Below are 27,665 nucleotides of genomic sequence, written 5' to 3' on the forward strand. Positions count from 1 at the left end.
AAGACTTTGAGTGTTTGTATTAATTATAAGAAACTGATGTATGAATATCATATTCTCTTAAATAATTAAATAACAATTGTATGTTGAATTCCCCTGTTTCTTGATTATTTAACGTACTTATTCCTCTAATTTGGTTTTGTTAAATTGGTTGAACATACTAATACAAATTTCAAATATTTCTTGGTATTTTTCAGATATTTCCTTTTGTTTAATGAGAGCATTAATATGCTCTTTAACATACTTTTTTTTTCATATATGTTTATTATTTATTAAAATTTAAATAATCTGTGTTTTGTTAGCAGAGTGTTCACAAAACATTTCCGTAATTCCTTGACCTTAACGATTCACACAGCTTGGAGTATGTTCAGTAATAGTTTAAAGAAAATATTATAACATGTTATTTCTGAAGCTTTATATATATGAGAGGCATAAACATGTAGAGAGAGTCACCGGTTCCCAGGTGTTGATCATTTTCTGTAGTCTGTTCCCAATATCACTATTTTATTGGTTTTATTTATTTTTTCACTATTGCCCCTTCTTTCTCACCACTCTAACAAACTCACACTGCAAATTCTGAGAGAAACTCAACTCCCAATTCCACTGCTAAATATATATATTCTTCTTTTTCTTCCCCATCCCTCTGTACCCTTCTGCTAATTTTCTCAGTTTTTTCAGTTACCCTTTAAATACTTGTCCATCTTTTTTCCTTTCCCCCTCACTCTCACCATTTTCACTTCTCACCTTTTCCTTCAGCAAGGTGAAACCAACCCATTAATGGACACTGTGGAGCAGTTAAAGCCGGAGGAGGAGCAGCAGCAGCAGCAGATGGACATCATGACCATGATGATGCAACACCTCCCTCAATTCTCTGAACCCTATGGTGACACCAACACCATCGACGCTTTTCATCCCCAACAAGACTTCTACAGTAACAACAACAATATACGCAGTGGAAGCACCATGCCACTAGCAGATTTACTAGACAATAACCCTCCCAGCCCCTTACCTTGGTCCTCTTACTCATTCACGCACTTAACACCATCAACCACATCCTCCGCTACACTCTCTTTCTCCGACACCACCAACAACAACCCTACCCCAATAATGCTTCAACAAACCCCAACCGAGGGTGCAACTGCAACTGCAACTGTAAACCCTTACGGTGAGAAGCGGAACTCGATGGCGGCGATGAGGGAGATGATATTCAGGATGGCGGCGATGCAGCCGATACACATAGACCCGGAGTCGGTGAAGGCGCCGAAGCGGAGGAACGTGAAGATTTCGAAGGACCCTCAGAGTGTGGCAGCGCGGCACCGCAGGGAGAGGATCAGCGAGAGGATAAGGATCCTGCAGAGACTGGTCCCTGGAGGGACCAAGATGGACACCGCGTCGATGTTGGATGAGGCCATTCACTACGTCAAGTTTCTGAAAACGCAGGTTCAGTCGCTGGAACGCGCTTCTGCTAACAATATTAGGCCACTTGTCGGTGTTAACGCACCAGGGATAGGGTTCCCTGTTGCTATGTCTGGTTCTATTAGGACTTCTACCACTTCCCCTTCCAATTCCACCCCTTATTTTCCTCTGCCTAATACCTATGATTAAGGATTCCCTTACTGTGTAAAACCTAGTTAGTCCATTCATAAACACTCTTATATATATAATTAAGGCTTAGCCTCTCTGGATTATATATGTATATTGGTGCAAATTATATGTATATGCACCTATCCGCCGCATCTCATATCGGGCTTCTGTTCCAAATCCACTTCTGTTAAACTGTTATCAACAATAACAAAAACTTATGGCAAAAAGTTCTACCTCTGTTCTCAAAACGCAATTCTCCAAACGCAATTCTCATATCTCCGCTTTCCTCTATGCAAAGTGTATTTTTTCTGTCCAATTGCATACTCATTTTAAGCGCACCTTAAGTTTTACAAAAAAAAAAAAAGTTAAATAATTTGTTTTTTGGATATTCAAACATAGCAGACACTCTATATTAACGACTTTTTTCTCTCGTCCCATCATTTTACCAATCCTATTTATGACTCATTCTTCGTCTCTTCTTCTATCTCGTTTTGGGTGTCCACATTAAAGGAGTATTCAAAACTATTTCCGATCTTTTTAAGAGGGCAACAAAAAATAATTTATGATTCGTCATTTAATCAATTATAACTTGACGGAATTTCGAAAGTTTTCCTCATAGAAATATGTGAGTAAATTAATGCTATGTTTGTTTTCAGAAACATAACATTCATGCCGGGAAGAACCGAAAGTGTAAAAAAAAACAATTATATTATTAGTATTTATGTTTACATAATAGTATAACTTTTAAATATTAATAATTAAATTACTACTATTTTATAATGAAATGATAAATAAAATAAAATAATTTGATTTGGTATTTTGTTAATATATGTTTTCTATGTTATAGAGATAAATAATTAAAATAAAAACATTAAATTAAGAAATAAAACTAAACAAAATAGAATAATTAATTTAATATTTATTAATGTATCGTTTTAGTGCTCATAAAATTGTACTGTCCAACCATTCTAAACTTGACCCTACAAACTGTGAAATAAATTTGGGCTCGAGAAGTCTTTAATAAATTATTTTGATTCATTTTTTGTAATCTAAAAGATATTTTAATAAAAGAAGAAGAAGAAGAAGAAACTGTCTAATCTTTAAAAGAGTTATATATATATATATATATATATATATATATATATATATATATTTTGGGGGACGTTGATATAAATTACAGGTCCCTAAGATGTTGATATAAATTAATGTGAGTTAACAGAGAGTGGGGGAGAGTTGATACATATTTTGGATCTGAAAGATAATATAATGAGAAAAAAGAAGTTTTCATTGTAATTAGGTTGGGGGAGAGGGAGCAATATGCAAGAGGAATGCAGAAAGAAATGATGGTGGTGGTGTTTGGAACACCTGTACGGCCATAATGGGAGGGTTTCCGAGGCTTAGAAAAGTTGAAGACGACAAAGTGTGGACACGGTCGAGCTGTAAGGTGTATCATCAACTATAACTTAGCTGCTCATGCTATGTATCATCATCGATAATAATATACAAACCCAAATCTCGTTTATATTTTAAATAGTTTCGAAAAGAAAAAGAAAAGGATTTAGCAACATATGAAGAAAAGAAAAGCACGGGGATAGAGGAGAAGATGCATGAGAAATCCACGTGATTATCTGACACCAATGCGGTGGTTGCGTTTACTATCAGCCACGGCCATGACGTCCTTCCACCTCATCCCCTCACACGTGATCGCCATCTGCTTCCTCCACCCAAATTCTTACGTGTTTCTCCACCTCACCTATGCACTCTTTATTTTCAAAATTTACCCTTATATTAAATAAAACACTAAATACTTATTTTTAAAAATTAAACAGAATGTAACTATCATTTAAAAGTAAGGAGATAAATGTAATTTTATCTCCTTATATCATAGCTCACCTTGAGCTGTATCGCTACAGTGAAAATATGTGAAAATATGTGTTTCGTGTGCCTGAATATGTAAAATAAAATAGTAAGTGAATGGGTTCTCCGGTTATATAATCGGTACTGTGTGTGGTGTGTGTACCAGTAACATAATTGGTTGTGTGAGTGTATTGTAATTGGTACCGGTATTGTGAGGTGTTGTGTGTGTTTGTGTTGCTAGTGTGCATGTGTAATAATATATATATATATATATATAAAATTAATTAAATAATAAATAACATAGGTAGTAATTAAATATAAAAATAAATAATATATATAATAATTAATAATAATAATATTAATTATTAATGATAATTTAAAATAATTATTATTATTATAAAAATAATAATAATAATAATAATTTAATATAATTTATTAAATAATATTTTTAAAATTTAATTGTTTAACTAATCAAAAAGTAATTTTATATATTTTTCCATCAAGGGTATTTTAGTAATTTTTAAATTTTTTTTATTAATTTGTTTTAATATATCACATCACTCAAACTATTCACTAACTTTCACAAAAATTATTTTCAAATACACTCATTTTACCCTTTAAATCTGTTGAAAAAGAAAATACAAATCTATCAACTCAAATTCACATAAATTCATCTTTTTACTACCTTCCAAACAGTGGCGGATCTTGACTAAGATTTATGGGGGAGCCAAAATAATATATTTAAAATTTATATATTTAACATTTTTGTTACTCATTCACTTAAAATTAATACATAATTTAATATAGTTATAACTATAACAGAAAATACACATATTTAAATGATTGTCATTCGTTTTTTCATATTTTTTAACTTATTAAATAATTGAATAATAACTAAATTTTTCAGCTATTTTTTTGTTCAATGTAAATAATCATATTATATGTAAAATATTCATTTTCCATTTTACTAATGTGCACATATCAATTCAAAAATCATCACAAAATTTCATTTCATCATTGTTATGCTTATGCGATGAGCAACCTTATTGTCTTGTTCTCATCTTCCCTTCTTTTTTATCAATTTTAAAAAATGAATTTATTCTTTTATTTTTTATCAATATACCTATCTATAAAACAAGTTTAAGACCAATTTTTTTTTAGTATAATATAATAAAAAATTGAGAGACATAATTACTAAAAAAAGTATGATGATCGAGTTACAATTAAAAATCTTCTATAAAAAATCACATAATACATTACTTGCTCTTCTATATTCATAAAAAATGGATATACAAAAGGGTAATGAGATAAAAAAAAAAACAGGACTAAATATTAAATAATTATTGCACTACCTAAGTGAGACAAGATTTTTTTTTTCTTTAAGAATGAGAAAAGATATAAAAAAAATGAGGACATAAATAATAAGTTTTTGTTTAAGTTTTTTTTTTTATTTAATAACAGAAGAAATCACACTAGTGCAGAATGGGGTTTTTAACTCGCCTTATAGGCTTCGGTTACTGCGGGACCGAAGCCTATAAGGAGGCGGTGGCATTTTTGAATTTTTTCTCAGCATTCTGCCTCGGGTCCCAAACTAACCGAAGCATATAACCCATCTGTGTCACCCAGATTTACAAAACTGCCACTGACAGCGCAAGCTTTGGCCTCGGGTGACAAAAAAACGAAGCCTATAACAGAGATTTGGCCTCGGGTGGCGAAGAACCGGGGCCTATACACTTCCATTTGGCCTCGGGTGATTGACAACCGGTGCCAAAATGCGTGCCCTTTTTTCTTCTTCTTCTTCCCCGCCGCAGTCTCCATTTCTCTAAACAACTCCATTTCTCTCTTCTCTCTCCCTGCAACCTAGCCAGCCCTTTTTTTCTTTTTCTCCTTCCCCGTCGCAGTCTCCATTTCTCTCTTCTCTCTCCCTGCAACCTACCCCTCCACCGTCTGGTTCGCTGGTTCGTTGCCGCCGCTGGGTCGTTGTCGCCGCTGGGTCGCTGCCGCCGCTGGTTCGCTGCACCTCCATTTCCTCGCCGCTGGGTCGTTGCCGCCGCTGGGTCGCTGCCGCCGCTGGGTCGCTGCCGCCGCTGTTCGCTGCACCTCTATTTCCTCGCCGCTGGGTCGCTGCCGCCGCTGTTCGCTGCAACCGCTGGTTCACTGCAACTCCATTTCCTCCACCTCCATTTCCTGATTCCTTGATTAAATTTTATATGTAGTTTTTAGGGTTTGTTGAAAAGGGTGGCTGAAATGCAAAGTGGAAGAGGGGCTGAAACCAGATCTGGAAGTGGATGGTAATGAGGATGATACCACAGAGGGGTTCTTCCAACTGCAGTGGTGCTCGAACGACTTACCACAACTGCAGTGGTGGTCCAAAAAAATGTCCCCTATGGCCTCGGTTCTTATGTTACCCGAGACAGAAAAAGCGTTTTATGGTTCCGGTTAACACTTGAGGCCAAAAGTCATACCTTTTGGCCTCACCCCAATATGCCTCGGTTCTAAAACCGAGACAGAATAACAAAAACAACCGGGGCCAAAAGCCCATTCTGCACTGGTGTCAGGTAAAGATGAGAAATGAGTACAATACGTAAAAAAAACTCAAAAAACAATGTAAAAAGAAAATACAAATTATCTTAACAATTTTATTTTATTATATTCAAATTTATATTGTACTATTTATTAACAATAAATATTGTACTTTATAAAAGAAATAAAAAAAGACCTAATTTAATTTTCATTAATTTTTGTATATTATTATTTAATTTAAAGTGATAATTATAATTTTAAAATTTTAAAAATTTTAAATATATATAATTTTGAAAAATTAAAAAAATTGGAGGGGACCGAGACGCTGCCTGTCCCATCGCGGCTCCGCCACTGCTCCCAAATCAATCATACCAAAATAACACAGCCTAAAGAAAATGTTCAATTTATAAGTTAACCGTTGCTAAAATTTGCTAATATATTTAGCGACCAGCTCCTAATATTTTCTATGTGCCTTCTTGTCCGTACGGTTGTGAAATAAGTAAATAACAATGTTTCTATAAAAATGTTTTCTTTAATCCTTCTTTTGACTCTCAATTCTCTGTGCTATTTCCTTCCAAAATATTTTGGTATTTATATATTTTGGGTATGTAGTATCTTAAATTATTATTGTATTGAGACTTATAATAATTGTGAAATATTAATCACTTAATTAGAAGCAATATAAACTCCCTATATTTGTTATCATATAAATATTCAATCCAAATTATAATATATGATATCATATCTACAAACTAACAAAAATCCATCCTTTTTCTTATTGAAGGGAAATACAACAACTATATAATTTAGCTTTGAGCTTAATTATTTTGCAAACGATGCCAAATATACTTTCACTCTAGTCTAGGGATGGCAACAGGTCAGGTCGGGCACGAATAGTGTCTACCCGCAACCCGACCCGCCAAAAAAATTTGTCCACTACCCGCTCGGGTATCCACTTAAAAAATACCCGCGGATATTTTTAAAACTCGCGGGTACCTATGGATATCCGATACCCATAAATATTTAAAAAATATATATATTTTATAAATTTTTTAATATAAAATTATAAAAATAAAATATAAATTAAATTAAATTTTAATTATAATTAAATTTGACATAATAAAATATACTATTAATTTTAATTTTAATTAAATTTAACTTAATAAAATATAAATTAAATTTTAATTTTAATCTTTTGCGGGTAACGGGTACCCGCGGGTACAGATAGTATGATACCCATACCTGACCCGTTTATAAGCGGGTATTAAAATACCCGCTACCCGCGGGTAATAAATATCCGCGGATAGTAACTATCCGCCGCAGATTTTATCTGCGGATATCCACGGACGCGAGTATTTTTGTCATTCCTACTCTCATCTAATAACAATTTAGTTTTTTATTAGTACTCACAATTCAGAGGTTGATTAGTTTTTTCGAAAATCAATATAAAAAGTAAATAATTTAACATAGATAGTAATTTGTGATTGTATTTTGTGGATAACCATTACTAATTATATATAAAATCAGTTATTAACTTTACCTATGCCTAATTTTCACCAATAAAGCTTACATTTTTAGTTGGACTTCTTTTTATAATTTTAATTATTCTTGTATTCGTAGTATTGAAACGTTGTTTAGAGGATTGAAAACGGTACAACAATTATGTTTCACTCATTACTTGTTAGACACAATATTTCTCGTGATTTGAGTGATATTTTACACTGCATATTTATGTTTTAGGGGAACATCACTTTCACGATCGCCCTTATTTTTCTTCCCTATATATTAAAGAATAATTGTGGTTGTTCTATCTTCTTTTATTACTCCCGCTTCAATTGTGTAGTATGTACGTTTTTTTTTATTGAATATTATCTTTCTCAACATTGATTCTGTACTTTGTTCAATGTGTTTCGGCATGATAAACATTTTTGAGTTGGAAATATTATTCTTGCATTTCATAGCTTAAAATATATAGACTTTTGCACTTTAGATGCAATATTTGTTAGATTATTTTTTTCTTCCGTCAAAATGTTATACATTGACTCTTTGTTGCTTAAGTTTATTTTTATATATAAAATAAGGCCTTTACTTAAAATATTGTATATCGGATAAAAAAGACTTAAACAAGTTCGTTTCAACATGTTGTTTATACTACACTCAACTAAATCTATATCTGTAAGATGCTCATAGTTGTAGAAAAAAATAGGGTTAAATATGTTTTTGGTGTTTTAACTTTCATTAAATTTTGAAATTAGTCCATTTTAAAACTTTGGACCAATTTAATCATTCATCTTTCGAAATACGTGAATTTAGTTCTTTTGATCAAATCTCAAATTTTGGTAAATTTACTTATGTTTTATATGTATTTAAGGATTGTATTTGAGTTGTTTATACTATTTGACACATTTTTGCTTTAATGATACGTCAAATACTATTATGAAACACACTTGAAATGTCAAATAAATTTAACAAAATTTGATTAAAAGGATTAAATATACCTATTTTGAAAAATGATGGACTAAATTGATTCAAAATCTCAAAATAAATTAATTTAAATATTCGTAAGAGTGAAGGCAAAAAAACATATTTAACCCAAATAATTTAGAAAATAACTTTGTTGCTAGGAAAAGTAGGGTGCGGAGTATCCCACCAAAGCTCGAAGAGATAAAGAGAAAGATATTAGGAATGGCTATTTGCTTGTCTTGTCGTGACTCTAACATCTCTCATCTTCTAAACTTTAATTGGTTCACTTCATGGGAGGCCAAGTTGTCTGTAATTCCAGGGTATAGTGCTAACCAACCATTGTTTATATATATAATTAAATATCCAAAAATATCACGTGCAATAAATAAAAATATCTCTATATGTAGTGGTTGCATTGAATTATTTTAGAGGCACTTATTTGATTCCTCGGTTAAAAAAGTTACCCAAACTTCTCCAAAATAACAATGTATTAGTTGAACATGTTTATAGTATCTGCAGTTGTTTCTTGAGTCAGTTTAATCTTGTAAAAACATTGAGAATAAAAAATGTATATGATGGTTTTGAAGAGTAGAGAGGATATGGCCAAAACCGAAAGAAAATAATGTAGGAACAAAAACATAAAATATTGTTATTTGTGGATTGAATTGGATTGTGTAGCATTGTGGGGGAGAAGAACTTGACAAACACAGTATAGTGTTTTTAGTTGAATGTACATTTTTGCTGTGAGATGCGTGTTCTAGAGAAACATTTTATCCAAATTCTTTCTCTAGATTGACGCAAAGATGAAGAATTCAATGTTCAGCAGCAACTTTAAGCTATGAAAGAAAATACCATGTGTAGTGAAAAGAAACAGCACATAACATGTTCAAATCCTTTATGTAAGGTGTTGACAAAGCCAATTAGTCAAATAAAAGCAGTGTGTGATCAAATACTAATAATAATATTATAATAAATCTTCTGGTTTTATTCTATTTCTCCAGCTTTCTCACCAAGACTTACATTATGAGTGAAACAAAAGAACTTAAAAATTAAGAAGAAAAGTAAAATATATATATATATATATATATATATATATATATATATATATATATATATATATATATATATAGAAGAACATGTTCTTTGGAATAAAGGAAATATAGAAGAAAAAAAATCTTATACAATAAGTAATACTACTAAAAAAACTTATATTTTCTGTCAATTTGGTTTTGAAATTTTTTCGTAAAAAATATTTACAAATTTTGTTGTGAAAAAAATTTGTAATAAATTACCATCTATTTTTCTGCAAAATATTTTATATAAAACACTTTTCGTAACAAATTTTGTAAGAAATACTTACAAATTTTATAATTTTTTAGAAAATAATGATCTATGAATGAATCATTTGCCAATTAAAATTTTAAAAAAATGATAGAAAAAAGTATTTTTTTAAAATTTTTTTAACAAATTTGCAAGAAAAATCTTATATAAAATGAGAATTTTTAATAGTGTAAAAATAAATAAATAGTATAAAAGAAAGTAAATACACCAGTTAAAAATAATTAAAATATTTATTGTTTTGATGCGTATGACAAATGGATAATAATAATAATAATGTAAGTACAATGTTAATAATAATATTGAAAATTACGACGAGTTATATAGCAATGATAAGAAAAACATATTTAGTAATGCAACAAATAATTAATTGTATCAAGATAAGATAAATAAAACATGAAGCTTGTATAGTCTACGATAACATGGACCTAAGAAAATTATCTCAGGAAAAAAAAATGAAAATCGTATTAAAAAGTATTAAGAAGCGTATTTCAGTTCATTGTGATGAAAAAATGCCATTAAATTTTTTAATTTGCTGTTTCGGGAGACCTTTTAGCATTTGAAGGAAGAAAATTGATGGAGTGTGATTTATTAACAAGTTCACTAATTTGAGATCAAAAGTAATTGCATAACATTAACATCGGCAGAAAAGGACGAAATAGTTAATACTGGATTGTCATCTTCATATCTGCTCTGATTCCTCTGTGATATGATAAGATAAGTGGTCCTTCATTAACTGTTTCCACTCCGACATATACTAAATCTCATACTTAATTTATTATCGTTATTATAACAATTCAGATCGTGATGGAACGATAAAAATAATTTAAAAAATATAGAAGAATTATCACCATAATTTATTACATAGAATTATAGGCTAATATAAATTACAACGAATTTTTTGGATTTTCTTTTAGAATATTATGATTAAAGGCCCATTAGCTAATTTGATTATTTATGGAAGAGATATTGAAATGCACATTTTCCATAGGTTGGAGTTTATTGAAAATTATAAACAAATTTGAGTCTCATACTGTATTTAATTATTTCATTCATTGTAATATAATTTTTAATAAAGTTTAACTAATGAGAATTGTATTGAAAATTTACGTTATCAACACTTGAAAACAAAAATCCTGAAATTAGAGCAATCATCATGGTTTTAGCCCATGCAAATAAATGGTGAAGGGGGCTTCTCCCTGAACCCCAAAGCATTTCTCCTGTACCCATAAAACTTTTTTTGTTTCCAATTTTACCCTTAAACGAAGAAAGAGAAAATACAGTAAAAAAAAAATTAACTGCACTGCACTCTTGCACCCAGTCAACACGAATCTGCTTTTGTTATAGGCTTCTGCACCTCCAAAAAATGCCAAAATGGATGACAGAATCCGCTTCAAGATTTTAAGAAACGGATTTCACTACTCGTTTTGCTTTTTTTTTTTCGTTTTTGTAAGAAACGGATTTCACAATCCGTTTTATATAAATTAAATTAAATTAAAAAATACTTAAACTTTAAATTGAAAAATTATTCATTTTATTATAACTTTTTTTATTTTATTTAAAGTATATGATTTTTAAATTTTAAATATATTTTTTAATTTTTGTTTTGTTTATTTATTATGTTTTCATATATTTTAATATATCTAAAAATAAAGTAATATATATATATATATATATATATATATATATATATATATATAATTTGATTTGTAAATAACTTTTTGAAAAATAAATGTAATTATAAAAATAAATAAAACTAAATGATAATTAAACTTTAAATTAGATAAAAAAACGAAAATTTATTCCAATTCTTTTTAATTTTATTTTAAATATAATACTTTTTGAATTTTAATTATTTTTTTAGTTTATTATTTTTTATTTTAATCATATTTACGTATTTAATGTATATTTTAAAAATAAAATAATATATTAATATTTTTTAACAAATATTTTAAAATAAATATATGAAACGAAGGTTGAAATCCGCTTCAAAAATTTAGAAATTTATAACTTTTTTTAAGTCATCAACTTGCATTAAATCTCACCAGCCAAGTTGCTTCATTTCCTAAGAAAAAGAAGGTAAAAAGACAATGGAAAATTCAACAGCTAATAGCAACTTCTGTATGAAACAACATGGCATTGGACAACAAGCCATGATGTTCCCTTACATATATATAAACATTGTTCCATCCCTCCCATAACTTCTCAAGCCACCACTACTTTTTATTTTCCCTTTCCCTACAATGGCTTCACTCTTTTCACCTCTCACCACTATCTTCTTCTTCTTCCTGATAGTGTTATGGCGTGGCGAGGCATGCGAGCCTTTTGCGTGTGACCCAAAGAACGCCGCCACAAGGGGCTTATCTGATTGGAAGGTTGACGGTGGAAGAAAAAGTGAGCTTGTTGGTGAACAATGTGGCGGCAGTTCCACGGCTTGGAATCAAAAGCTATGAGTGATGGTCGGAGGCACTGCTTGGGGTCTCAAATTTACGAAACGGATTACATAAAACCTTATTTCTTCTCCTAGATTCCGTTTCAGCACTCTGGAAACGGCTTCCACGATTCATTTCACCTAAAATAAAATAAAAAACAAAGTTTTTTATGGGAAACGGATTACACACTCCGTTTCCTTAAAAAAAAAATTCTTCTCTGCTCTCTCGAATTTAAGGGTTTAGATGTTGGCTGCATGATGTCATCTACAATACCATCTTAATTTGTTTCATTCTTAATGGCACAACAAATTTGTACTGATAGTAACATTTTAGCTAAATTATTTTCCAAACCACAGGTATCATTTTATATGATTAACAAAGGACCACCATCCACATATTATAGTTAGTGCAAACAGTGCAATAATGGTCTCATCCCATTTCTTTATAAAGAAATTTCACATGTTCCAAAATTGCAATTTTATAATTTCTTCATCTGCTTCGATCTTGAAAGTCTTGTACAGAGAAATTGAACAACTTACGCATTAAAGCACGGAAGGAAAGAAAGAAAGATGAAGGGGAAGAAGACATAGACATGCATACCCTGGAGCGGTGCAGAGTGAGGACAGAGTTTCCTGAAGCGTCCATAAGAATGACTTCATTGGGGTGGCCGATGTAATTGTCAACCCTATAAGCTAGGTTTCCATACGAATCAATCACGGTGAACCCTTTACAACTAATCACTAGGGATTTTTTCCAAACAGTTAACGTTAAGGACGTGCACAAGCTTCCTTCCGTTAAAGGATACTTGTTTCTCTCCCCATCATGCTCACCCTCCTGTTCCTCGTGCACTGCTCTTGACAGAAACTTGAACCTCGGAAACACCCTCATGATCTTGCTTCAACTATGTTCTTCAGTCTGAGGTTAACACTGTCAGCAATCACTACCATGGAATCCTTTTTTAAGGAAACAAATTGTGTAATCCGTTTCTCATAAAAAACATTTTTTTTTATTTTATTTTAGGTGAAACGGATTGTGGAAGCCGGGTGCTGAAATGGAACCTGGAATCCGTTTTGGGATGTGTTGTTTGGTTTTTCAGCAAATGTGAAATCCGTTTTGGGCGATTCTTTTTTATTTATTAATTTTTATTTTATTTTATTATAGATATGGTTAGGACACAGAAGTAAGGTTTAAAAGTAATAGGGTGAGGTGTAATTTTGTAATGAATGAGAAAAGCAAAATGTATGGGAAACGGAATACAGATTCCGTTTCAAAAAAAATTGCAAAATTTTTTACGAAACGGATTACAGAATCCGTTTCATAACCATGTGACACGGATTCTGTAATCCGTTTCGTAAAAAGTTAAAACTCTCAAACCGATACTGGGATGGAGAACAAACGAAGAGTAGAAGAAATAAGGTTTTGGGGGTGCAGAACGTTGGCGACGCAGTAAATTTCATTTACTGCGTGCGTCCCACCCACTTTCACCCACTCTTTCACCCATAGTAAATAAGGATATAACAGTCATTTTTGGAGGTACAGAAGAACTATTGGAGGTGCAGGGAGAAGCTCCCAGTGGTGATTTACAATAAAGGCCGCGAGGGAGCAACACATGATTGCTTTTGGATTCCAAATCGTGGACCAGAAAAAAATAAAAAAAATTCATAGCCCAAATTCTGCCTCTATGGTGGTGAGTAAGAAACATTTTGATTACTCACGATTAAGGTTACAACTAAAAGGATGTGATAGCCTTTTTTTTTTTCTCCTTAAGTAAGCTTCTAAAATATACTTCAACTTGGGAATTCTGATTACAACATGACCTAAATAATTTTTTTCTTTCTTGCAAGTATTTTAAAAACTATCCAACATTTTTAATTGATAATCTTCACTTTAATTAAAAAAAATTATGTGTGTATCTGCTCACTATTAAAGTACTTAAAGATTATCAACAAAGTTTATTCATGAACTCAATTTCTACGACATGTTGACTCAAACACGTCCTTCTCGTGAACATGTGTAATTATTATTTATTATATATAAATAATAAAATAAATCAAAGAGATTATATTAGTAAGAATAAAACTTTATACTAAAAAATCAACAAAAAATAATTTTTTTGTTAATTATATAATATATTATTATTACTGTTAAGAAACGAACAATAAAAGATAGAAGAGTTAAGAGTACGATTTTGGGTCTACAATGGTTAGATAGGATTGGATCTATTATTATATAATTTCAGAAATTTGGAAATTCTAATGTATCTTTGGTGTGGTGTGTAAGTTGAAAATGCAATGATGCATACCGAAGTAAATGTCTTAAATAACATTTGATAATATTTTTAAAACATTTGAAATAATGTACACAAAGGAAAAACATGTCTCAACACACACAGTAATTAACATGTTTAATCACTTTTTGTAATTTAATTTTTTTTAGAAGAATCAATGATTTTTTTATTAAAATTAACGTTATGATTATATAATTACATTAATAAAACAAATCAATTTTATTAATAATTTTAATTTTGATGAAAATTTCTTAATTTATTTTAAAACTTAAAAATATTAAAAGGATCCATTTAATAATTTTGTACAAAAATAAGAATTATAAGAATAATTAAACCTGATTATTAACAATTTTAAAGAAAAAACATTTAAAAAATATGAATTAGGCAAGCCATTATTTCGTTAAATAAATGAAAATTAAATCACTCTGAAAAAAAAGGTTTTCTTTAATCATTTAAATATTTTTTTAAAATGTAATCGAACTAAACCCCTCCGTCGAGCAATGAACACTGATTAAGCAGCAATGGTTGCAGTTTGACTGTCTTCCGTCGTAACCGTCGTTGCAGTTTGATTGTTTTCCGTCGTAGCCGTCGGAATTTAGTGCAGGAAGGAAGTAATTGGAGAGAAAGTAACAGAGTTGTCTCTGACATTGTATCGAAAGCGAAAAGCGGAAAAAAGGGGTTTAGGTCAAGGTTGTGACAAAAAAGAGAAGAGAATCAATGGAAGACGGTGAGATAGAAGAGGGATCGATAGGTGGCGTGGAGGAAGAGGAACATTCTTCAGAGCCTCACAAGTCGGAGGAATCGCCCTACGAAATGTTGCGCAACAGCAAGGCTTCCGTAGAGAACATCGTCGCCGACATACTCTCCATTAAAAAGGACGGAAAACCTAAACAACATCTTCGGGATCTCGTTACTCAGATGTTCTTACACTTCATCACTCTTCGCCAGGTACTCTACTCTGCACTTCTCTTTCATTCTCATTCTCTGATTTAGGCTTTATAACTCTCTTTCTTTTGCTTTCAGGCAAATCGCTCTATCTTGCTTGAGGAAGACCGCGTCAAAACCGAAACGGAGCGTGCTAAGGCGCCGGTGGATTTCACTACGCTGCAGCTTCACAACCTCATGTACGAGAAAAACCACTACGTTAAGGCGATAAAGGCCTGCAAAGACTTCAAATCGAAATATCCTGACATTGACCTTGTTCCTGAGGAGGAGTTTTTCCGTGACGCTCCACAAGATATCAAGGACTCCGTTTTGTCGAACGACGCTGCGCACAATCTCATGCTCCGGAGGCTCAATTTCGAGTTATTCCAGGTTACTTTGCGATAAAATTCCTACTTAACGAGTCTACTTGACAATTTGAAATTAGGTGGATTGGGAAAATTGGGATAGTGAAACAGAAAGGAGTGTACAATATCGTTATTGTATGTTTTCATTTTTATTATATTGGCTTCCGGCAGACGTTTATGCAATGTGCCTGTGCCCTGAATGTTTTTGCATTGAAAAGCTAGAAGCAAGGTTTTTAATTGCACTCGTTTTTGTTTTTGGTCCTTCATATTGTGGGAAATTGTGGACAAATACGACCTCAATTACAGTTACAGAGACTCCACAAATTTCCATTTTGTGATTGAAATCGTGGTTGCAGACTAACTCTAGAACCTTGTCTAGAAGTTAATGCTCTTATAGTTAAACACAATGGGGGAAGAAGCCAACATGGAAAATTTTGAATATCATACAGATGTTAGCGACTCTAACTATGATTCTTTACTACCGTATGCTGAAATCCAAAATAGTGGTATAGAACTTCCTTAAAAAATCCTCATTAGGAGAACACTATCTCAGACGGAAAACTATACACCCATGCACTTATTAATTAGAATTTAAACCAAACAAACATATGTATACATAATAATCCTTAAACCCAGAAAATTGCTCGAATATATAATATATTTTTTTAGATCTGTTGAACTATCAACTGAACTGTTTTTCTTACAACTATATCAGGCAAGGTCAAAGTTAAGACAAATCGAAGATATGAACCAAATCGTAGGTGGGATTTCCAAATCGATCTAGGATCTGACTAATGCATGCACATCTATATATATATATATATATATATATATATATATATATATACATGCATACCCTTCTTAGGTGGGATTTCCGTATCAGTTAAGCACATCGATCTTTAATTTTAAAAAACTATAACAAAAAAAGCAAACAACAATTATGCTTGCTCCTAATTTCACTGCAATTTAGCGGATAAGTGTTTGTATACGTGGGACCCCCATGTAAAATTGTGTACTTTTGTTTTCTGAAGCAAATAATGAAAATTGGTATTTGTATCCTGTTGCCTTCCTCTCCATTTTCACCCACCTAAACATAGGGATAGTGTTGAACAATTCTTTCAAAGGTTTATTTGTCTATTGCTATTCCTTTAATAATCGTGTGTCTTTGAATTTTTCTTGCAAATAGTTGTAGGCATGCTTATAATTATTATTTCCAATTTTGTATCAGCGTAAAGAACTCTGCAAACTTCATGAGAAGCTGGAACAACAAAAGAAAATTCTTTTGCAAACTATTGCAAACCGAAAGAAGTTCCTGACAAGTCTCCCATCACATCTCAAATCTCTTAAGAAGGCCTCCCTGCCTGTACAAAACCAGCTCGGGCTTCATCATACAAAGAAATTAAAGCAGCATCATTCTGCAGAGTTACTTCCTCCAGCCCTATACGTGATTTACTCGCAGCTGTTGGCTCAAAAGGAGGCCTTTGGAGAACCCATTGATCTGGAGATTATAGGAAGCCTGAAAGATGCTCAAGCTTTTGCTCGTCAACAGGCTCACAAGGACAATGGTAATTGGTAGTTGATTTATGAATTTTACCATTATTCTTGTTTGAATATGTGTTGTCTGTACTCTTGCAGCTGATAGCGTATCTACTGACTCTGGATTATACCTAAGGACATTATCTTTTTAATGAATCAGCTTTAAAAACTGTATTGTTTGCTTGAGATATTTATAGATTTTGAAAATTGTCACTGGTTTTATTACTAAAATTGGGATAAAAATACAGTAAAATAAATTTATTACTAGTGCGAAAGTACTGCCGTAAAAGTTTTATTAATGGTCTTTAGTTCATTTTTCTCTGGCTTAATTGAATGGATGTTTAAAAATTTACAATATTTCTACGTGTGTGCCTGGCATAGCTTTGGAATATCTGTACAAAGGTTAAATTGGTTTCTGTTATTTCCAACATACCAGAATGGAACTTAAGGATTCACTATGATGTTTTTTATTATTCAGACAATTCCACTACAGTGGAGAGTTCCAAATTGGAAGACGATGCTCCTGATGAAGAAGAAGATGGTCAGAGACGGAGGAAAAGGCCACGGAGGGTTCAAGCAAAGGAGAGCCTTGACCAAGGGGGAATATTTCAAGTTCACCCGCTCAAAGTCATTATCCATGTGTACGAAGATCAGGATTCTGATTCAAAACCTACCAAACTTATTACTCTAAGGTTTGAGTATTTGGTGAAGTTGAACGTTGTCTGTGTTGGAATAGAAGGTTGTAATGAAGGTCCAGAGAACGATATATTATGTAATTTATTCCCTAATGATACGGGGCTTGAGCTTCCTCAGCAGGTTGTAGTGCCTTTACACAGTTATTGCATAATTTTTTTTTCCTTCCCGCAGTCGATAATCTATTCTCTGACTTATTATTTATATGCCATTTATTTCTATTTGAATGGCGGTGCAGTCTGCCAAACTCTTTGTTCAAGATGCTATAACATTCAATACTCAAAGAACTTCACGTCCTTACAAATGGGCTCAGCACCTGGCGGGGATTGATTTCTTGCCTGAGGTGTCTCCCTTACTTCTTACTGACGACAGTGGAGCAGCCAAGAATGAAAATGTTATATCAGGTCTTTCACTATATCGCCAGCAGAACCGAGTATCGACAGTTCTGCAGAGGATCCGCAATAGAAGAAAAGCTCAATTGGCTCTTCTGTGAGTCACTGTTGTAGTATGTTTGCAGTTTTAGAATGTGAAGGGCCTTTCTTGATATTAATGAATATGTTTTGATTAAATTGAAGTTTGCTATCAGGCATTGCTTTGGTTATGTTGTTGCATTTGCATCTTTGTATTGCTTCTTTGTTTGCCTTCCTGTTGTGATATATCCTGAATTTAGTAAAATTTCATTCTATTTTCGAGCATCTCTGTTTATCTTGCTTTACGTATTTGGTTGGGCACACTTGAGTTCTAATTTCATGAATTCTTCACTGGCTTACAGGGAACAGCTAGAATCTCTCGCAAAGCTTGACTGGCCTCGTTTGTCCTGCAAAAGTGTTCCTTGGGCTTTTCACACTCCTTTGTGCAATTTGGATAGCTGGTCACCAGTAAGACTTCCACCTGTACCTAGAGAGTCCTCATCTTCTGCTGTCATCGATGAAGAGGAGCGTGTTCAGGAACCAATGGATGCTGATGTAAATGAACGTTCTGATGCCACAAAAGCAGAACCTGAGAGTATTACAGAAGACGGGGAGCTTCCAACTTTGCTTCCTAACATGTCCAAGCTTGACCATTCCACACAGCTGAACTTAATTTCTAAAAGTATCGTTCTTCCACTCAATAAAATCAGGTCACAGAGTTTCAAAAAGTATGATGACAGTTCTGATTTCTTGCTGGATACTGAAAGCGATCTAGATGAACCAGCACAGACTGAACTAGAACATGAAAATACGTTATCCAATTACCATGAGCGAAATTCTGTATCATGGATGGATCATGGGCTCAAGGAATTTTGTTTAGTTCTTTGCAGAAAAATCAGTGCAGATGAGAACAATGTGAATTTAGAAGCTAAGGTAAACGAATACTCCTTAATCTACACAGTTTAATTCAGTTATCTATTGGCAATTTGATCTAGACTTTTTATCATTTGACAGATAAAGATCAGTATGGAATATCCTCTGAGGCCTCCTCTCTTTGCATTGAGTGTTCGCTGTATATCTTCTGGGGAAAAGCGTGACAAGTTAGGATTAGAGTGGTATAATGAACTCCGTGCAATGGAAGCAGAGGTGAGTACTTAATCACTCAAGATGTTACTGGAGTAAAATTATTAGCTTCGTGTGGATAGGATTCTCTAAGGAATGTGAATTATGGGATGGGACGGTAATACATAGCGACAATTTAGCTTCTGAGAACCACAGATCACTTGTAAGTTCTTGATAGAACATTGTGGCTCATTTCCTCTCCCCTCTTCCCTTCCCTCCCTCCCTCCCCGGGGTTCTCCCAATAAAGTATAAAGTACAAAAGAAAAAAGAGGAAAATAATACCTAATATCTCTTCATCATACAAGTTTTACATATTTTATTGATTTTGTCCTGCTCATGGCCCTTGTTTTTGCTACCCTTTCTAAATTGTAGGTCAATCTACACATACTGAGGATGCTACCTGTCAATCAACAAAATTATGTATTGGCTCATCAAGTTAGTTGTCTTGCTATGTTGTTCGACTGTTATTTGGATGAGACATTCCCATCGTCGTCTGAAAGGACAAATTGTACTTCCGTGGTTGATGTTGGCTTATGTAAGCCTGTTACTGGTCGATTCCTGGATAGATGTTTTAGAGGAAGGGATCGCAGGAAGATGATCTCCTGGAAAGACATGAAACACAATTCCAGCTGTCCCCAATAGCTGTAGGTTCTTGCCTGTTGTTTACAAAGACATGAAGACTTCCCTCCAAACTGTCTCAAAAAGTAATTCTCAGCTCTGGAGATGACAAATGGATGCAATAGAATGTGGTGTGAATTTTTACTGTTGCGAGGATATGATCGTACCTCTAATATATGCGTTCATCCAACCATGTCACAACATTGTTCTTGACTCGTACAATCAGAGAAATGGCTAAGACACTGATAAAATTTTGATGGTTTCATTTCAGCTGTTGATTTTTTGTTATTATTATATGATTTGATTTCTGTCGAAAGCAGCTAGTTCGGTTTCAGTATATTGGAGCAGGAATCACGGGTGGAATTTCTGTTAGTTTCACATTACTGAGGTCTCCTTCGTAGTGGTTGTAGTATTTTCTTTTGTTGATTATTGTGATAGGAACCCAGTTCAAGAGGAACAGAAGATTGTATGATTAATTGAAAAACAGAAGCAATTACAGAAGATATCCCCATATCATCCCCAGAGCCAATGCTACTCACAGAAGAGGTGACTCTGTCCAACCTTTCATAAGATTCCAAGTGAAAGATTCCATTTTCTCTCCCTTCTATTCCCCGTAAAGTGGGGTACAGGATATTGGAACCTTCCACGTAGTGCCAGCCCTTTTATTGGGCTTAAAGTCCAAACCCGTCAATAGCCTACTATATAATCCAATCATCATTAAGCACTTTTGAAGAAGCAGGTTCTTCCTGCATCTCCATAATTTCATTTTATACCTCCGTAAATTAAAATTTTTCTAATTTTCCTTTCAGTTTTAGTTTCGGATAATCCAGAACGTTAAATATCAACATTTTTTGTATTTTGTCAGCAATACGAAATTTGTATTGTGGGATGTAAAACTTTTACAATTTAGAATATACAATTTGAAATACAAATTCATAATGTGGCAGTTGCTCGACGCTGTATACAAATTGGGTTTTCTGTGCTACTATAAATATTTGATTATGACTTAGGATTTAGTTTTCGGCTTATTTAGTGTTTTACTGCATTCTTACCACTTGCCTTTATTATCACACAGCTGCAGTAGAAACAAAACCAGTAAGAACTCGCCCTTAAAGCACTCATCATCTCTGCTGAATTGTAATTCGTTTGATATCTGCTGAAGCAGAACTTCATTCTTAAACTTTTTCATATATTTCTGACGATGAAGTCTTGATGAGGAAGAAGTTGCTAGAGTTTCATTTACCTGAGCCATGCCAACGATTTTGGCTACGGGCAAAATTGTACATACCGGAATTAAGACAGCGCACAATCTAGAATGTCCTTGAAAAAAGATTACATATTCTAGATTGAGTAATTTAAAAATAGTTTTAAATTCTTTGTTGAATCAGTAAAGAATTCAAATTTCATTCTAAATTGTAAATTTGAAATGCATTTTAATATTCGAAAGTATATTCCATATTTTACAATTTAAAATATGTATTTTGTTTCAAACACGTTATGATTATACTAGAATATAGTTTTGTTTATTTTTTTATTAAGGGTAAAAAGTCTTTTCACCATCCCATGGAGGTGCAGGATGAAAACGAGTGCATGAAGAATTTGCCTTTTGAAGATTGAACCAATAAATCCAATAATGAGTCTGTTTCTACAAACTATGCTGGAATGTAAAGTCCATCTTAGATTCTTAGGGTAACTCAAATGAGAAATCAGACTGACGGTAGATTTAACAGGTTTAAATCACCGTTAGTGTGTCAAATTAGCACTTGACGATTACAAGTCTCTTAAAATTATATAATTAGTAAATTTATCTTGATTTATATAGTTATTAATTTATTTCATTACAATTAGTGAGTTAACTGGATTCTGTTCAAAATTTGGTAATCATTTTGGACTTGAAAAATCAAATAATCACTAGTCTCATTTGATTCTTGCTGACCCAGATTGAATTGAGGAATGCATATTAAAGTTGAAGTTAAAATGGCATCACTGTCTGTAGAGATTCATATTAATAAATCCTTGACTTTAGTGATTAAAATGACTTAACAGTTGTCTATCGGAGAAATTAATTTCTTTTTGATATTTTTGAGATTAGAATTTCAAACTTCATTTATTTATTTATTCGTTAGGCTCCGATCCCAAAGATACTAACCATGTTCAGTAAAATAGAAGTGACCACTTTCATGAATTCCAGAAGCAGCAACACGCAACTTTTACGTGAATACTTCTGAATCCCAGAAGCAGAAGAAAAGTACACACTGGTTTGGTTTACTTAATTATCTCCTCTAGATATGCAAATGATAAAATGGAAGATCTGGTAACTAAAATATGGTGAATGAAGAGAAGTGCATATATTGGACACGCAATCTCACCAAATAAAATCCAGGAAAAGTGCTACTTCACAAGATTGTCTAACCAATGGTGACATGAAATTGGATGTGTGCTGAAACATATTCTCCTGATACTATGCATACCCTTCCTAACGTGTTCAAAAGAGAAGTAAGACGTGAAAGTTTCCAAGTGCTAATCTAAAAACTACCAGAGCCTCGATCTACAACAGAATACGTTTTTATAATTATGTACATATATTTTAACGGTAGAGTCATAGTACAATCTTCACTCTACCACGGACCAGTTTGTGTTCGTCTCAGGCGTCTTCTCTTGACTTCTCGTTGCAAATTCATCATTTCCTTAACCTGCAATATTATTGAATGAAAAGAAATTCAGCACTACGGATGCATCAATTTGTAATCTCTTACAATATATACTTTGAATCAGTAAGTCCTTGCATATTACAGTGACAACTTGTCAGAAAAAAACACAAAGACACAACAATATTAATTAATAGACAACTTCATTCGAAATCCTCCCCCTATTATATCAAGTCCATTGAAATGGAAGTATTTCGTTCGAGTTTGAAAATCCTATGTTTTAGCTTTATACGATTCTGGAACAAGTGCAGGCAGTCCTAAACATATATTAACACAATGAAGTAGGTGAGAAAACACTTATCAAAAAAGAATTCGTCAATTCGTCAACAGGACATACTAGTTCATAATCACTCTAATTGTACTCATCAAAAGAACTGCAAATTTGGGGCATGACAGGCCAATCTGATGAAATTTTTGAACGTGTTACTTGTATATAGATATCTTAACCAGGAATTTAAAACTCAAGCACATGCACCACACGAAACTGACATTTTTTTATACGAAAAATCCTGGAGACTCCTGTGTTGAAATTCCAAAACCACTCCTTCACAAACGTAACAAAAATTTACCCACCCACCCCAAAAAATAAAAAACAACCCAACTAATTATAGATTATTCCAAAAGACTTTTTGGACACAAGCCATATGAACAGATAAGCAAACTGGTTTACATGGCTGAAAATCTCTGATCTCAAAAATATTCACTAACAGTGATTGCTGATGTCTCTCTACTACAACCTTTCATGTGATACTAATGTAAGATTGATTATTACTAGGTGAACAGGCTTTTCAGTTCATTTAAATGGTTATATTAAAACATTTCTTAGTAGCTTTACATAATGAATCATCATATCAATTCAACACCCATAAACCAAAGAAAAAATGTCTGAGAGACAAGACTCAACTAGAGAATTAAAAGTCAACCTTACAGAGACAATACATCGACAAAAATTTAATCAAATAAAAATGGACTGAAACACTTGTTTTAGTAACTAATCGAATGACATAATTAACAGAAGAACCTAAACTAGGTGGTAGTTCAAATCAGGTCTATCATTGTAGCACCGTTTTGCACCAAACCTACAACCTCATTCATCACAAGTTTAACATGACTAGCACACCAATTTGTGCTGCTGATTGACATAGTTTGTGACCAAAGGTTGTCTTCAGAATGCTCCATTGATCGGTGAATAACTTTTGTGGAAAAAAATGGTCTTACTTGAGGACTGACAAAATAATATGTACTCGAGTAGAAAATTTAACCATGATTCATGATATATTAACCAATCAGTCATGCAACAGGACATAAGGTTACGGCAATCGCTAAATTAAGGTCTGCAAAATACTTTACAAGGAGTAATGAAAAATAAGAAGGAGCAAATGGAATGCTGACAGAAAGAAAAAAAAAAAAAGAAAGCCAACTTACTTGATTTTTCTGAATTTCCATGATTTCAGCCTGCAATACCCAAATAAACGTCGATTAGGCCAAATTTTATTGCGACATAAATTCGTATACATGAAACAATAACCATAATTACCTGTTTTTTCAGAAGTTCCTGGTTCTCCTCTTTTAACTTTGCAACTTCTGCTTCCAATTCCATAGTATAAGCCTGAAACAAATAAAATGAAAATGTGAGACCGAACTTAGACCAGAAAACTGAATACATCTTACAAAATTTCAACCTGCACTTCCTCCCACGTTATGTCTTACAAGTTAATACATTTTTACTTATTATATGCTTCTTTGGATTTTATGATGATCCAACTGTTAGTGATGTTCCCAACCAGCTGTTCAATTACCTTGTAATAACCTGGATCTTTACAACTTCTCATGATTGTAACTTCTCAAAATCTTTCACCTTTCATCAGATCAGATCGCTATCATATTACCATTCTGCTGCATAATCTTTCAGGGTATACAGCATGTTCACAGAGGATAAAAGCAGAACGTCAATGGCCGAGCAGTATTACTATTAGTAAAGAAATAACATGACGCATATCGTCATCATATTCTTTCAATTTTAGAACTGAACATTCACTAACCCTATTATAGAAAATTATGAGGCGTATTTTCATGAAAAATGTTACAGCTACTCCTCCCTCCTTTCTGATATTGAAAGTAAAATCTACAGTCTGCAACGGCAGGCATTTGATTATCTCATACCGGTTGATGGAGGTTGCAAGACCAAAGATGAGTTATAAACAAAACACAAGTTTTATTATCGGCTCGTCTTGCATTTAGGCATTTAAACTGAAAGTTAGAGGTGTTTAATTAAAGTTTGAAAAAATAGCTTATAACAAAGCTCTTTTTATATGCTTTTAATAAGCTTCATGCTAGCTTTTTTTAAGCCCTAATGACATAAGCTCTTTTTAATTAAATTGTTTACTCAAACATGCCTATGTACATGTTTAAAGTGATTGCATCAACCCATTGACACACTTACGTTCTAACTAGAGAAATTAAACCAGTCTTTTTGAATTTAAGTACTTGTTCATTTGAATATGCAAATGCAATAGAACTATGATTGCTAAATTTAGGATAGCGGAACAAATATTCACCTGCTTGCGTGCCCGTGACCTGGCAGCTGACTCTCTGTTCTTTATCATCCTTCTCTGCCTCCTCTCAATCACCTTCTCCACAGCTCCTCCACTCTTCCTCCCTCGCATACCTCCGTTAAAGACATAAGGCACCGGTGAGACAGACGAGGTATCACCATTGCTCTTGGTCATCTTATCACTGGATATTTGGTTAGCAGCAGGAGACCCAGTAGCAACATGAACTGACCCAGGTGCCAAACCAACCATACCAATCCCTCCAGCTTGCACGCTCAAACCCTGATCACCACCGAGTCCCACAATCCCACCCCTCACCATTCCCTGGGGCATCTGAGCAGCTGCATAGGACATAGGACTCTGCTTAGGAAATATCTGCTGCTGATGCTGTTGCTGAGACTGTGGACTCTGCATCTGTGGCTGCTGACCGGATGATCTCACCCCATTAACATTCAAAGGCAAATTGGCAGAAGACTGAAGACCCACCAGTGGGTCATTGTTCAACCGGTTACCCATCAAACCGGTAGCAGTAGAAACCTTGTTCATCTGCTGGAACCCAAACCCCAAACCGTTGTTATTCCCTGCACGAGCCAGATCCATGAAAACGGCATCGTTTGGCTTCGCATCTTCCCTAACAACACCAGCTCTGACCAGAAACTCCTCCAAAGTCATCTCTCCCAGAGTGGGCTGTCTCGGCGTCTGTGCAAGATTGGGCCCGCCGTGCCCACCGTAATCCTTCGAAATGTCCTTCCAAACCTCATCCACTGTCTTCTGGCTCAGAGTCCGCGGCAGCGTCAGCGACCCCTGCCGCTGCAAATGGCTGACGCCGGCTCCTACGTCCTCGGTGGCAACGCCCGCCGAAGCCATTGTATGAACCTCCTCCGCCGTCCAAATGTTCTTGAGCAACTCGTCCATGTTCATGGAGCCAAAGTCCTTCCCCGAACCTCCCATGCTGTTCATGAACTCGTCGAACGTCAGCGAGTACACCGACGGCTGCCGCGTGAGGGAGAAGTTCCCCACCGGCCTCCCTCCTCCGTCGCCACCGCCGCCGCCAGCTTCATTCCCGAAGCTCTTGAAATTCATATCGAAATTTTAAACAACCAAACGCAATCCCAACCTGATCCGAATCCAAATCTCAGTTTTCCCCTCCTCCGCACCAAAACTAACACTAGTCTCCTTAATTTTCCGGCAGGAAATTCAGAGAATCACCAATTACCTACCAAGTACAAACTATTTACATCCAAATAAAAACCTAAAAAAAATGAGCAGAGAAAGTAGAACTCAGGTACGGTGAGCTTCCAAGAATCATGAAACTACAAAGAGGCGTTAATCTATTGTGAGTAGTGAGTGCGGTACAGTTGGATTGTGTTACACTTACATTTTATCTGGGTAACCTATTTTATCTATACATATGGCAGAAGAAATTATTACATGTAGCATGTAGCAGCATCCTAGTAATTTGATGAATTGAGATCCTAATTTGAAAGAATCCGAATTTGAAGCCTAGTATCAATTATGTTGTGAGGTGATAGTGAAGAGAATTGTTGCGTGAGTGTTTGAAGTGAAAGATAGAAAAGATAGAAATAAGAAAGTGGAGGAATAAAAGCAGATAAGAATTTGTAAGCATATAAAAAGAATGGAGGGGATGTGGAAGGAATAGCAATTGCAATAGCAATAGCAATACCTTTGCTATTTATTTTACGAAACTTAGGTATTCCCGATTTGGTATGATTTTGGTGTCTGATGAGAGTTTACACTTTGTTGGCTGCGTTCCTTCTTCCTCGCTCTCAACCCTCTGCTCCAACTGCCAAGTGTCCTTCTGTCTCAAACACTAACAATCTTTTTTCATTTTTCCTTTTCAACGCACAAACCTAAGTTTTATTTTATTTTATTTTATTTTATTTTATCTTATTAACACCATGCTCCTGCTCCTGCCAATTTAATTCAATTCTCTCTTTTTTCAATTTCAACTTTCAAATGCCCTTCACTCCTATTTTCTTGCTTTTTGTCAAAATATCAAGAAAAAAAATGACTTTTTTATGATATATGACTGAATTAGTTTCTTAAAATATATCTAATGCTTCTTTTAGATATCTAAATATCTTCTTTTATTTCAAGATATTTTTGTGTCCTTATTAGGATGATAAGTAGGTTTATTATCCAAAATCAGTAAGTTGTGTTCACTGACATGCTATTAGGTCAATATTTATATATATATATATATATATATATATATATATATATATATATATTATA

General features: G+C 33.6%; 3 protein-coding genes across 7 annotated transcripts; 2 read left to right on the forward strand and 1 right to left on the reverse strand.

Annotated features, from left to right (window-relative positions):
• The first annotated feature begins 432 nt into the window (after positions 1–432).
• On the forward strand, positions 433–1,829 carry LOC114164638 (uncharacterized). Its single transcript, XM_028049376.2, has one exon. The coding sequence runs from the start codon at positions 775–777 to the stop codon at positions 1,600–1,602; it is 828 nt and encodes a 275-aa protein (XP_027905177.1). The 5' UTR covers positions 433–774; the 3' UTR covers positions 1,603–1,829.
• Positions 1,830–14,945: 13,116 nt separating this feature from the next.
• Positions 14,946–20,414, forward strand: LOC114163327 (THO complex, subunit 5). Of its 2 annotated transcripts, none has more exons than XM_085667043.1 (8): positions 14,946–15,429; positions 15,505–15,795; positions 16,999–17,335; positions 17,785–18,125; positions 18,238–18,488; positions 18,772–19,342; positions 19,424–19,555; positions 19,904–20,414. In XM_085667043.1, exons 1-8 carry the CDS (start codon positions 15,199–15,201, stop codon positions 20,171–20,173), a joined length of 2,424 nt encoding a protein of 807 aa, XP_085523169.1. In that variant the 5' UTR covers positions 14,946–15,198; the 3' UTR covers positions 20,174–20,414. The 2 variants fall into 2 exon arrangements, with proteins under 2 accessions (XP_085523169.1, XP_027903375.2); XM_028047574.2 differs by having other exon boundaries at positions 17,785–18,122.
• Positions 20,415–22,514: 2,100 nt separating this feature from the next.
• Positions 22,515–27,263, reverse strand: LOC114163216 (ABSCISIC ACID-INSENSITIVE 5-like protein 5). Of its 4 annotated transcripts, none has more exons than XM_028047390.2 (5): positions 27,094–27,263; positions 25,416–26,661; positions 24,395–24,466; positions 24,283–24,312; positions 22,515–22,842 (listed from the first exon to the last, which is right to left on the reverse strand). In XM_028047390.2, the coding sequence occupies exons 2-5, from the start codon at positions 26,490–26,492 to the stop codon at positions 22,768–22,770; spliced, it is 1,254 nt and encodes a 417-aa protein (XP_027903191.1). In that variant the 5' UTR covers positions 26,493–26,661; positions 27,094–27,263; the 3' UTR covers positions 22,515–22,767. The 4 variants fall into 4 exon arrangements, 3 of the variants coding, with proteins under 3 accessions (XP_027903191.1, XP_027903192.1, XP_027903193.1); XM_028047391.2 differs by having other exon boundaries at positions 25,416–26,625; positions 27,094–27,248; XM_028047392.2 differs by having other exon boundaries at positions 25,416–26,639; positions 27,094–27,243.
• Between the last annotated feature and the right edge of the window lie 402 nt (positions 27,264–27,665).

The sequence above is a fragment of the Vigna unguiculata genome, chromosome 9, assembly GCF_037176805.1.
Source record: "Vigna unguiculata cultivar grain cowpea cultivar isolate G323 ecotype 2 chromosome 9, ASM3717680v1, whole genome shotgun sequence".
Classification (NCBI taxonomy): domain Eukaryota; kingdom Viridiplantae; phylum Streptophyta; class Magnoliopsida; order Fabales; family Fabaceae; genus Vigna; species Vigna unguiculata.